Source organism: Colletotrichum fructicola (assembly GCF_000319635.2).
Source record: "Colletotrichum fructicola Nara gc5 chromosome Unknown KSG_Nara_v1_contig05, whole genome shotgun sequence".
Lineage (NCBI taxonomy): Eukaryota > Fungi > Ascomycota > Sordariomycetes > Glomerellales > Glomerellaceae > Colletotrichum > Colletotrichum fructicola.
Window position 1 is genome coordinate 5,148,151 of NW_027094055.1, and position 12,748 is coordinate 5,160,898.

Consider the following 12,748-nt stretch of genomic DNA (forward strand, 5'->3'; position numbering starts at 1 on the left):
GTAGCCCCTAAAAGTTGCATCAAAAACAATTAAAGGTTGCATCCGAGACAATTGACTTCAGGGCAGAAAATGGTTGCCTTTCGATCGACGATAGTCGGGCCAAGGTGTGGGTGCAATGAGGTAGAGGGGCAGACGGGAGGTTGAGAGGACACTGGGTAGTGGATGCTGCAGCCAGCGTCTAGTGGAATCCCCAGAGCGAAAGCCCGCGCCTTCTTCTGCTTGTACTGCTCTTATTTCTCTTGCTATTTATACTACTCTTGCCAGTCCTACTAATCTTACTAGTCTTACTGTTCTTGTTGCCCTTGCTTCCCTAGGTATACTATTCGAGGGCCCTTTACCTGCTAATTTACTGTTCTTACCCACGCCTAGAGGGAAGACCGTTTTGTTATCTCTTTCATCTCCTGCAGTCCGTCGACAGAGCACAGATGAGCACGAAGTCACGGATCCGTTCGTTAGCTTTTCCAAGACCCCGAAGCGGAAACGAATCTCGCGCGCCTGTACGTCAGGGGTTCGCTCCGCATGAAGCCTATTCCATCCTGACCCTCGAGAAATTATCCTTCTCATACGGCAGTCAAGAAGGTCTGCCTGCAGGTGGTGACCCGCTGTGCGAAAGCATAAGCAAAAGCTTAGAAAAGTAGAAGGTAGCATACCCGTAACCTCTGTAGTCTAAGGCTCTTGTACAAAACTATGCTCCCTGTATGAGTGAGCTCATGGTGTGGCTCTACGGCACTTCCTATCCCTTGGACTTTCAAGGTGTCATTCCGGCTGCCGGAGATCTCTTGGTGTGGGACTCGCTCGTTGTGACAGCACCACATGGCGGACCGGCATTAGCTGACAGAAAATCAACGATGACGGCCCGCGCCGATCAGACAGTCAACGTTTTGGGTGCATGCTCAATCGCTCTACTTGCTGATATGTATGAATTGCTCCGATGGCCAATATCCATTGTTTACTGATCAAGTCAAAGTCGGATCATGACCCCGTCTTTGTCAATACCATGAGGACAATTAGAAGCTCGACGAATGAGATGGTAGCCATGGCATGTTCTCGTCGTAAGATGGGTCTGAGTGATAATCTATGGTTTATGTGATGAAAATCGTACTGACTGAAAGACGATGCGAGCAATCGGGGCGGTGGGGTGAATAAGGATGACACTGGCGACGAGGATGTATTGCGTCTTCCTGATAATCTTGAGTAGAGGTTCTAACGCCATTCGAGGCTTTTCGACATCATTGATAACAGCGCACAGGTTCATCTCATCATTCGTTTCAACCTGTCAAGCTTTGCGATGGCCCGATGGTGGTCCATGTCTGTTCCGGAGATCCGGCGCGTTCCTGCATCGGTGTCTCCGCCAAGCTCGCAATCTCCAAGGGTCAGCAGTGCTCGATGCAAGGCATCTATTGCAACTTTTATCTTTTTTACCGCGATAAGAGCTTTGCAGCGCCCAATCTTCTCTATCAGTTCTCAATGGCGCGATATTGCGTGATTGAAGCTGCCATCAAAGACCAGCTTCCGTCAAGGGCAGTCCCCGTTCGACCCTGGTCCCTTCATGTGAGCAATATGCATATTTTCATGTCTAATTTCGCTCCTCGAACCTCTTTCGCCGCCAAGCTCTATCCATGGTTTACCCCGCATGCTTTTCGGCTCTTCCCCATTGGATCGCACTCCAATGACACCTTGAGCTCACCTCGGTTCTTCGGTGGAACATCTGCGGGACCTGCAGTCCGGCTCAATTGCCCCGTCAGGGAGGTGGTCAACATTGGACGGTTGGACCCTTTCCCCGTCTCCTTTCCTCCGCCATCGGTGCAATTGTACCGAACCGGCCAAGCCTTTGGGGAAAGCTCCCCTCTTGCACCCAAATTCACGTCGAAGCTGGGTGCTGTTCGTGCCTAGCTTCAGGTTGGTCAACGGCGAATCGAGGAGGAACGACTCAGTGACCCTCTTGACCGCAATCTAAGCTGCAGAACTAGTGGCAGGGCAGCGTAGCATCTAGCACCTGCACGGGCGGCTTGCCGAGAAAGATGGAGCGGATAGATGGCATCATCAGATTGGGAAGTCGCGTCGGGCCAAGTCCTGGGCGCAATGGTCCGTCCCAGGCGTGACTTCGAGATCACCGTGCCGGATGATGCGATCTCGAGGCAGTGCTGCGGGCCAAGACCTGACCACGGTGACGGATGACATATAATTCGCACCCCATTGTCCCGATGCTCGAGTCGTGTCTTTGAAAAGGGACGCGACAGCCGCACCTCTTCGTTCCAGAGGCAGCGGCATCCAGTCACTCGTTCGCTGTTGCAGTCTCAAAACCAAGGATGTCTCGCTTCGTCCTTGGCCTCGTGGCCCTCACCGGCCTCCTCGGCTCGGCAGACGCCCAGAACAGCACCGGGAGCAGCGCCAACGTCATGTGGCTCGGTCGCACGCCCTCATACAACTCCGGCACGACGTTCGGTCTTCCCTGGGCCAAGGGCAAGCACTACCCCAACTCGACTGAGTTCACCATCTCCAGCGGCGGCCCGTTGCAGTCGTGGGTGACGGCCTACTGGCCCGACGGCTCCATCAAGTGGTCCGCCCACGCGATCCCCGAGTCCGACACTATCCTCGACGAGTACACCGTCAGCGCGTCATCCGCAAACTCGACGGCTCGATTCTCCCGTGCCAAGCGACAGACCAACAGCGGTCTGACCGTGACGGACTCATCCGATGTCGTGCGCGTCGACACCGGCAAGCTTGCCATCACCTTCCCAAAGTCAGGTAATGCAGTCGTCAGCGAGATCAAGACTGCCTCCGGCAAGGTCATCGGCCAGAACGGGAAGCTAGTGTTGCACTCGCAGTCTGGTGTTGAGGATTATGCCAAGGCGAAGGGTCAATCCGGAATCAACTACTTCAACTTCGAGAGCAATATCGAAGAGGTCACCGTCAGCAAGGACAATACCGCGCGAGCTCTTGTCACTGTCCGCGGCAAGCACCAGGCGGCCGACGGCGGTCACGATGATTGGCTTCCCTTCATTCTGCGCTTTTACACCTACGCCAACTCGGAGGCCGTGCGCATTGTCCACACGGTAGTCTACGACGGCAAGGCGGAGGAGGACTTCATCTCCGGCCTCGGTATCCGATTCGAGGTTCCTCTTGAGGGAGAAGAACAATACAACCGCCACGTCAGAATCTCTGGTGTTGATGGAGGGTTGCTCAGCGAGGCCGTCCAGGGTATTACTGGACTGCGCAGAGACCCCGGTGCCCAGGTCCGAACTGATCAGTTTGAGGGCACTGAGCTCGCTGACCCTGCGACCTGGGACCAGAGAGTCACGACTAGACTTCACTGGATCCCCACCTGGAGCGACTACAGCTTGACCCAGCTGTCTCCCGACGGCTTCACCTTGAAGAAGCGCACCAAGGCTGGCCAAGGATGGATCAACATCCCCGGTGGCACTCGTGCCGGCGGTCTCGCATATCTTGGTGGTGCTACTAAGGGTGGTCTTGCCGTGGGCCTGCGCAACTTCTGGAAGCGCTACCCTACTGGCATCGACATCACCAACGCCGCTACCGAGAAGGGCGAGATCACTATCTGGATCTACAGCCCTAACGCCCCTCCTCTGGATCTTCGTCCCTTCCACGATGGTCTCGGGCAGGAGGACTACGCCGATCAGCTCGATGCTCTCGAGATTACCTACGAGGACTACGAGCCCGGCTTCAACAACCCATACGGCATCGCCCGTACCAACGAGATATTCCTCTACGGCTTCGAGCAGACCCCCAACCGAACCCTTCTGTCCGACTTGAGCGACCACACCAACAACCCTCCCGTCCTCTTTGGCGAATCCGAGTATCTCGCCGAGACCAAGGCCATCGGCACGTACTGGGCTCCTCCTGCCGCCAACCCCAATGCCCAGGCTGCCAAGATCGAAGACCATCTCGACTTCCTTTTCAAGTTCTACGAGGGTCAGGTCGAGCAGCGCAAGTGGTACGGCTTCTGGGACCACGGCGACTTCATCCACGCTTACGACACCGACCGTCACCAGTGGCGATACGACGTCGGTGGCTACGCCTGGGACAACTCCGAGCTTTCTCCTGATCTGTTCTTCTGGAACTTCTTCCTGCGCACAGGGCGCGAGGACGTTTACCGTTTTGCTGAGGCTCAGGTCCGCCACACCGGCGAGGTTGACGTCTACCACCTGGGCGACCTCAAGGGTCTCGGTACTCGCCACGGTGTGCAGCACTGGGGTGACAGCGCCAAACAAGCCCGTATCTCAACTCCTCAGTATCGCAAGGTTTTCTACTACGTCTCTGGAGGTGATGAGCGCGTTGGCGAACTCATCGAGGAGCTTCTCGACACCGACAAGACTTACGGTGTCCTCGACCCTAACCGTAAGGTCCGCACCGACGGCTGGGTTCCCACCCCGAACGCCTCTGTTGCTGTTGGGCTCGGAACTGACTGGTCCGCCCTTGCGGCTGGTTGGCTCATTGAATGGGAGCGTCGTGGTCCTCGCTGGGAGGAAGCCCGCACCAAGCTTGTCAACACCGCCGCAAGTATCGCCAAGCTCAAGAACGGCTTCGTCACCGGCTCTGGTCTGTACAGCATCGCGAACGGCACTCTCGGCCCGCCCCCCGCGGACCCCAACAATGAGGGTCTTGTCGCTGTCTCCCACTTGTCCGCTGTCTTCGGTCTCCTCGAGGTCGTCGCCGAATTCATCGAGCATGCCGGCGAAGAAGTCCCCGAGGGTTTCGAGGCTGCTTGGTATGACTACTCGTACTACTACGGCGCCGGCGCAGCTGAGCAGACGGCCCGCTACGGCAAGTCTTTCGGCAGCCTCAACCTCAAGCAGGGTCACTCTCGTCTCACTGCTTACGCTGCGCATCGCCACGACAACGCGACGTTGGCGGCTCGCGCATGGAACGAGTTCTTCAACACTGACGGTTTCAAGGAGTCGTCGCCTTGGAGCACTGTCCACTTCAACGGTAGCGCAGTTCTGACTCCTATTGATGAGGCTGCTTGGGTTTCTACCAATGATGCTGCGTTATATGGGTTGGCCTCGATTATCAACCTTGCTCTTGTGGGAGAGTACCTTAGTTAGAGCATATAAGCTTTTCATTGAAGCTTTTCAAAATTGCTTCACATTTCATGTACAAATTACCTTTACTTCAGTTACATACAACAATACCATGGTTCGCAAAGCCCTTTTGTCAAGTGTCGTTACCTAGGTATGTAGTGTGAACATAGATTTCCTTGTGGTACTCTTCATGGTATACCAGTGATGAACTTCGGGTTCGGAACATTGATGGTATCTCAATTGAAGAGTCCTTCACAATTGTCTGGTTCTGCGACTGATGTGGACTTGAGGTCTCACACTGATGGTTTGGTCCCGCTTCTCGACTCAACCTTGACTCACTCAGGAGCTCAATTCAGACCTTCGCCACTCCCAAGGTATCTCCGTTCGCTCTCTCCCTCCTTTATCATCGGAAAAGATGTCCTGTTCAAGATTTCTCCAGCACTTGACGCAGCTTTTGGTAATTTGGAAACTTCGCGCTTTTTTCCTGCCTCAGAAGGCAATCAACTTTCACAATAATACAACAACGCCTTGCGTAGGCACCCATCGCGAAATCATGGACGACTTAGATATTCTTGCCGAGCTGGAGGAGATGGCCAGGGCCTCACTGGTTCTGGACGAGCCAGAGAATGCCGAACCTCTCCCCGCCGATGTCACGCATCACCAACGCGACATGGACCTCGAGGTCCCTCCTGAGATACTCAACCACGTCCCTCAGCCCCCAAAGTTTGGTAAAGTGAAGTATCTCGTCAAGCTCGAGAATCCTATTCATTCATCCGAGATTGTTCATCGTTTGGGATGTATTACCATGCCACACGAGGTGTTCACAGCGACCGACGAAGATGGAGACACCACCAAGTTCTGCAAGATTGGAGAGGAGGCGAAGTTCCACATATTGCAGCACTTCCGCCAGAACAAGTCCAGATTTCAACCTACCGTCATCAGATACAACGTGGCCGACAAGGACCTGTTCAAAACCTCAATCTACCCAACTCTTGGATGCGACGCCACGCTCCCGCAGAACCGCATCACCGGCGACGACGACAAGAGGCTCCTGTCTGCTCGGAACGAGTATCCGGTATGGTACTTCTTCTACGGAACGCTCGCGGACCCCGATGTTCTTCGGGAGCAACTGGGCGTAGAGGTCGACTATCGCGAGGCATCAATCAAGGGCGGTGTTTTGAAGACGTGGGGTGGAAAGTACAAGGCGCTTGTCGATGCGCCGGATGGCAAGGCGCCGCCTGTAAAGGGGAAGGCTTTTCTGGTCAAGGACAAGAAGGTAGAGGAAACGCTTCGGACTTATGAGACGGACAAGTATGAGGTTACGAGATGCTTGATTGAGATGGCGGATTTTGGTGAGGAGGTCAGAGGTTTGACGTTCCGGTTTGCTGGGGAGGCCGATGAGGCGAAGGATTGAAAGCGTAACAAATGAAACCTAAAATTAGCGTGTTTCTAGGCAATGGATGTATTCTATCACGGAATAACTCTTGCGCGCGTCAATTATCATGAGCTACGTGCGTAACTTTGCGTGTATTATCTTACTGTAAGATTCAATGCTATTTCCAGAGACTTTCGAGTATTTAACAATGCTAATGCACTAGTAATACATCTTATCACTCCTTTGGGATTCTGGCCGGGGCACAAACGGAGCGCTTAGGGATGTGTGAGATCCTTTGCATGGTGATCTAATACCATTCATATCTCCGCTAAGCTGGAGAAAAAGCCGATTGTAGGTCCTGTTTAATGGGAAGTTTCCAGTCCCATGGCCGACACGATAAAGTCAAGTCGTGTTATTTTGCACGGTGAGAAACATATTTGTTAGCTATGGATGCTCAAAGAGGGCTCCAGAGGAAGCACCTTGTCTATGGACGATAAAGTGCCAGACACAAAACATCTAAGATCTCCACTGCTTGTTGACAGGTTGAACTGATGGAGAACGTTTGCTTTCTTAGATGATGCGTGCTTGCGGTCGCTGTGTATGAACTTCAGCCATTGTAAGCTTTTGTCCTTGGGGATGGAGGATACTTGATGATTCTCGCAGAAGTCCTCGTATATTACCAATAGATTATCATATCGAATGCAATATCTTCCTTGATAATGCATGAGAACTTGCAAGACATACCCCGAAGATGACTTCTCACATCTATGGATGGCTGGAGTGCCAGCCAGCAGGTCCATACGAATATTAGACATCTGGGCCTGGGATGCGAAAGCAACAAAATGCAAGCGGATCTGAAGAAGAGGTTGTTCGGGGGCTGGCCGAACATCAATTTGGAAATTACATCGTAACACGACGAGGAGAGGACGGTGATTTAGTCATTAGATAGGTATTAAATGACTGCTGTACCTCGTTCATACCTTACCTAATGGAACGAAGCAATGTGAACATGGGAAACACCAGCCTCGAGATTGAAGACAAGGTTCATAAAGAGGTTTCAAGCATTCTCTATGTGTTATGTACTTCGCTGTCGTCCCAAGGGACCCGAAGGGTATGTTGCATACCAGTCTCTTGGTAATGGATGCTCAATTGAGAACATTGACGGACGCAAGTGTTACGGTCAGCTATCCGACAGTAGGGTCTGCTAACAGAAGCTGGGGATTGAGACGTAATAACAGTACACTTAGGTCGTGGTCTGGGTAGTAGGTCGTAGGCTGATAGTAGATCGATCGTCAGAGGCTAAGGTGATCAGTCTTAGGCTCAACAAGTAATTCGCAGTGAAGGTAAGCTGAGAGTATCCGTGAGGATGAATACTAAGTTGATTGCTGAAGAGCTATGGAGGTCTGACCATGAGCCAGGCTCAGGGTCATACTATATACAGGTTCCGAACAGTTCCTTACGATGCTGGATAGCTGGGATAGCTCATATCCAACATATCCATGGATAGCTAGGATAGCTCATATCCAACATATCCATCCTTGTCTTGTGTCCGTACTGTTCCCGAAGTCACGTGACCTGTACCATAGTTCTTCCTTTTCCGATGGTTTCTGGTTACACCTGTGTCACTGCTTACATATGTTCCGCGTTAGCCGCCGAGATCCCAGGCGGGGTTGTTCCAACGTGTTGTGCCTAACGGGTCGTAACAGCAAGGTTCACTCAACGTTCTGACAGTACCCCTTCCGTTACCAAGGTAAAATTTCATCACGTTCAGTCTCCAGTAATCAAGCAACATTCGTACTGCAGGGCTTCCCAGGAAAGCTTGGGAACGTAGCCTACACTCTGGCTTAGGCACTCAGTGTTATGCTAGCTTTAGATAATGCGCAGATGAGCCTGAAACCCAATTTTTGAGGGGTCATGCGATAAATCTAGCCCGGCAGCATTCTTAATCCGCATGATTTCAAGGGCACGATAACCATGGCCCGGCAGCAAAGCCTGCTTTTCTATCACCAATCGGGTAGATGACAACTCCACACTAATGTATAACCCCTGTCAATGCATCGCAATTGACTTCTCACGGGCTCAGCACGCTGCACAGTACTTCTCGAGATTCGAAATCCAAAATCGATGGCGGTTGCCCTTTCTTGGATTCCAATTGGATGCATACGCACTTGGGAAATCCACTTTCGTTAAGAAAGCGTCAAATTAAGGTAGCAAAAGGGATGCGGGCTCGCTTAATTGCTGCACAATGACCAACAGAGCAAGCTCTCCCTTCCTGACTCCTTCCCCCCCTACCACACCCATCCTCTCGTAATAAGCTCACATTAGCTCCAGTTCGCTTAACTAATCTGCGAAGGGCCCTGAGGCTGCAACTAATAAATGAGTATTTCTGTAGATCAGATTGATTTCAATTTCTGAGCTCTGCTAATATTTTAGCCTAACTTATAAAAACGCTAGTTATAACTTCCTCTCCTCACTTCGCGCAAAGAGCCATGTTCCGGTTTGCATGTATCGACACAAGAAAATGCAGCTTAATTCTAAGGCTACAGAAGTTTATAGCAAGGCAGATCTCAACCGCTCTGACAATCTATTTGAAGCTCCATGAAATCATTAGATTGAGCTAAGAACTGCCTAGGTTTGTGTCTGCAAGACGGATGTGGGTCCCCTGCCCGAGGCTGAAATGCCGCGCCGATGGACGTGCTCAGTCAAGAGATCTGCCACCACTCTGTGGCCAGGCGCGTCCGGACGCTCTTGGCTACGTGTAGATTTACCAACCTAGCCCCGTAAGGCAGTATCTCAAGTATGACCCAGGAACAGTGGAGGTGATCTAAAAGACGTACAACTACGAATGTTGCACGTTGAGATACTCATAGATAGCAAGATGCTTCGAGATTATCCTTTTCCTCAACTAGAAGCTGACACTCTGAAGTCGGCGCACATTCAGAGTGATGCCTTGGTAACTAGGCTGCGTTTGAGATCTTGTCTCTGTAGAATATTATCCTATAGTTTATTAATACAAACATGTGCTTAGATGAGATGCAATGTACAATAAATTACCTGCTCAATGGTGTCTTTAGTGATATAGTTGATTATAGTAACTTGGTTGGCCTGCCCAAGACGAATGGCACGGCTGAGCGCCTGGTGCTCAATATACGGGTTCCACTGAGGCTCGAGTAGATAGATTTTGGTTGCCACAGCCAAATTGAGCCTATCCTGTTTTAGCAAATGTCTCGAACACTCGGTTGGCTCAGAGTTTGGTACCCAACCGCGCCCGTTCCCAGCGTGATCAGCAGAAGATCTGCACCATGAGCCGCCGGTGAACGAAAATGCTCGAGCACTTCTAACCGCTTGGAAGGGGAAAGGCCCCCATGTATGCAACAAAATCTAATTCCCTCAGCCTTTAAAAGTGAAGCGGCAATGTCGAGTGTTCTCTTCCATGATGAAAAAGCAATACTACGCAATGATTGTTAGTCAATGTACACCGTTGGCGCAATATATTAAACTCGCCTTTTGCGTCTGACAGGACTTCGGCTATCGCAACGAACATCCTGCAAAAACGCTAGAAGTTTCGTCGGGTATTCTTGCTTGTCAAGGCTACTCAGCTGATTTGTTAAGGTGTGCTCCAGATCCATGGTTGAATAGCACAAATCACTAGTGGATTCGTTGGACGCGCATTCTGGACACTTTTCGCCTTGCGCAGTGTGTTGAGGCATACACTGTTGACAGACAAGGTGCATGCATTTCATGAGGTGACCCCCGTCCGCCTCTTTCGCATCGTCAATCGTGAATATCTCCGTGCCGCAATAAACACAGTGAGCCCGGTCATCTTGTTGCAGAAAGGAAAGGACAACATCTGGGTCATTTGGAAGACCGTTTTCGTCCAGTTTTCCCGCTTGATACAACACGCCGTGGTTGCAGAACAGCCGTAATTTCAATATACCCTGAAGGACAGCTGAACTCATCTTTGTGGAACCGCGCTTACTGACAGCCATCTGAGACGCATATCCCGTAGAGCTAAGGATCGCCATGTATTGCTCACGCTCAACCGTGTTCAGTTCGAGCAACCTCTGTTGCAATGATGGCTGTGGCAGTTTGACTGATTCACGGGTTCGTCTTAAACATATGGAGGCAAGGAGAACCCTGAGTGGCTTGGGATTCCAAATCTGCATGAAAGATGAGTCGATTCGACTCGAAATGAGCTGTTTGAAAGTGGCTGGATGTTCGAAAACCGGTATCTTCAGAAAGCTCAGGAGTGAGCCAAGATCGTCGAGGCCGTTCTGGATGGGGGTTCCTGTGAGACACCATCGATGTTCTGAGACAAGACTATTGATGGCTTCAAAAGATTTGGTGCGGGAGTTGCGAACATAATGTGCTAGGGGTTTTTAGCTAGGCACTCGGTGAATTGACTTTGTGGTATGATGGTTTACGTACCTTCGTCTAAGACAATTCTAAACCAATTAATATTTTGGAGTATTCTTGACTTAGAGACAGCGTCAGACGCTACTGTGGCGTATGTTGTGATCACAATGTTGGATGTGCTTAGCAGCTTTGCATCTGACTTTCTTTTGTCTCCGTGAAACCTGAAAACATCCAGAGAGCCTTGCAGAATGTGCCTATCATTTGCTCAATGAGCCAATGACCTTATCGTGGAAGAAATTAGAGCCATACTCACCTCGAAATCTCTTCCATCCAGCTGTCGATGAGCACTGTTGAATAAGTTAGGGCCACTGACAAACCACTCATGCATTTGGTGAAACTCACTTGACGATGGGACGATAATCAATGTTGCATGTGAAGGGCTCGGAGGATTGGAGATTTGGGCGGATACACGTGCATATGATTCATGCATCCGTTCCAGATATCTGAAGGATCTGTCGATAGATCCAGCAATACTGGAAAGTACAACCAAAGACTTCCCAAGGCCCATCTCGTCAGCTATGATCCCTCCCTTGATCTCATGTGGATCCAGCTCTTGCGCTCCAGTTATTTTGTGTTCCCAACTGTAACCAACATCAGCATCCATTGGTAGAAATATTAACCTTGTCTTCTTACAATTTTGCGCTGTCATCGTCATCGTTGAACCTCCATAGCATTAGTTCTGGGGGAAGCTGGCCCGTCTCTCTCTTGAAGATATAGTCGATAGCATGCTTTTGATGCCTGCGACTTCGGTCAGCACAACACAGGACGATTGTGGTCATAATGCATTCGCTTCACTGCACCGGCTTACATATACAGTTCGCTCCGGACCTTGCCATCCACTGGCTCTGCATGCAGAATTTCATTATGTGACAAGGAATTCAAAATGGACTGAACATCGGTGTCAAAGCTACTGGAGTCCGATGGCTTTCGTCCCAAGTCTGTACCGCCAGGTCTCATAGAGGACCTGACTCTGAGGGACTTCACATCCTCCGAGGAAGAATGGAATATTGGTAAGTAGTGCGGATTAACATATCGCATTCCGTCGATGTCTGTGAGTGGTCGCTGGAGATTAATCTTGGCCGTGCACAAAATGTCTCCAACTTGCGCGGCGTCGGTCTCGATCCCGTAAATGTATAAATCCACTTTCGAAAAGGTGGATTTTGGCTCCTTGCGTAGATTCTTGACTTTCAAGCTCCACCGATGGGATGAAATGATGGCTTTAAGAGTGATCTGTCGATTGTCCGTCAAACTGCGGATTAGCTCACTCATTTTCCTGGTGAGTACCGCAACGCAGGTTTCACTGTCAAACAAGCCAAAGTATCCTCCTACCGCTTGGATGTGGAAGTGCTTGGTGAGGCGCTCATCTGGGACGACAGATTTCTCTGCCCCCGGTTTCAGAAGCGCAATGGCATCAACAATCTATGACACAGTCAGCCACATTGGTCTCATAATACAACTTGAACATCATCTCGAGACACTGACGCTGCCAAAGCAAACATAGTTCTTGGGTATCGCTGATACGGTCTCATTTCGGGTATCGGCGCCAGAAGTAGATTGCGATGTATCCATGTCGCTACTTGGTAACGGTCCTCCATGGCTGTTCCCCCGACTGCTGCTGGTGTCTCCTTCAAGACTTTTCCTCTGATTATCGGTGCTTTGCAGATCGCTCTGCTCGAATTGATCGAAGTTTCTCTTGGGTGGCGCCATGCCTGCCGCATCGTCGCTGATCGGGGGAGAGCGGCATTTGGCAAACTGGAAGCTTTCGATCTCCTGCCTGCAGGAGAAATGCTGCCGCCAACTTCACGTGAGCAGTTGTGGGCAAAATTCACCGCAAATGACTGGATAGAAAAGAAATGCGCCCAACATGGCGATGCACCCAACGCCGAGCCACTTTCAGGCATGACTGCGTCATGTA

General features: G+C 50.9%; 3 protein-coding genes across 3 annotated transcripts; 2 read left to right on the forward strand and 1 right to left on the reverse strand.

Moving 5' to 3' along the window:
- Positions 1 to 2,309: 2,309 nt before the first annotated feature.
- Positions 2,310 to 5,066, forward strand: yetA-1 (Uncharacterized protein; the record flags this gene model as incomplete). The annotated part of the gene is made up of 1 exon (XM_032021237.1): positions 2,310 to 5,066. One exon carries the CDS (start codon positions 2,310 to 2,312, stop codon positions 5,064 to 5,066), a length of 2,757 nt encoding a protein of 918 aa, XP_031881865.1.
- A 529-nt stretch (positions 5,067 to 5,595) lies between these two features.
- Positions 5,596 to 6,456, forward strand: CGGC5_v010194 (uncharacterized protein; the record flags this gene model as incomplete). Its single annotated transcript, XM_032021238.1, has 1 exon — positions 5,596 to 6,456. One exon carries the CDS (start codon positions 5,596 to 5,598, stop codon positions 6,454 to 6,456), a length of 861 nt encoding a protein of 286 aa, XP_031881855.1.
- A 2,898-nt stretch (positions 6,457 to 9,354) lies between these two features.
- On the reverse strand, positions 9,355 to 12,402 carry rad8 (DNA repair protein rad8; the record flags this gene model as incomplete). Its single annotated transcript, XM_066152282.1, has 10 exons — positions 9,355 to 9,414; positions 9,472 to 9,622; positions 9,676 to 9,712; positions 10,397 to 10,786; positions 10,846 to 10,862; positions 11,087 to 11,120; positions 11,176 to 11,414; positions 11,467 to 11,571; positions 11,642 to 12,252; positions 12,316 to 12,402. The coding sequence occupies 10 exons, from the start codon at positions 12,400 to 12,402 to the stop codon at positions 9,355 to 9,357; spliced, it is 1,731 nt and encodes a 576-aa protein (XP_066008495.1).
- Between the last annotated feature and the right edge of the window lie 346 nt (positions 12,403 to 12,748).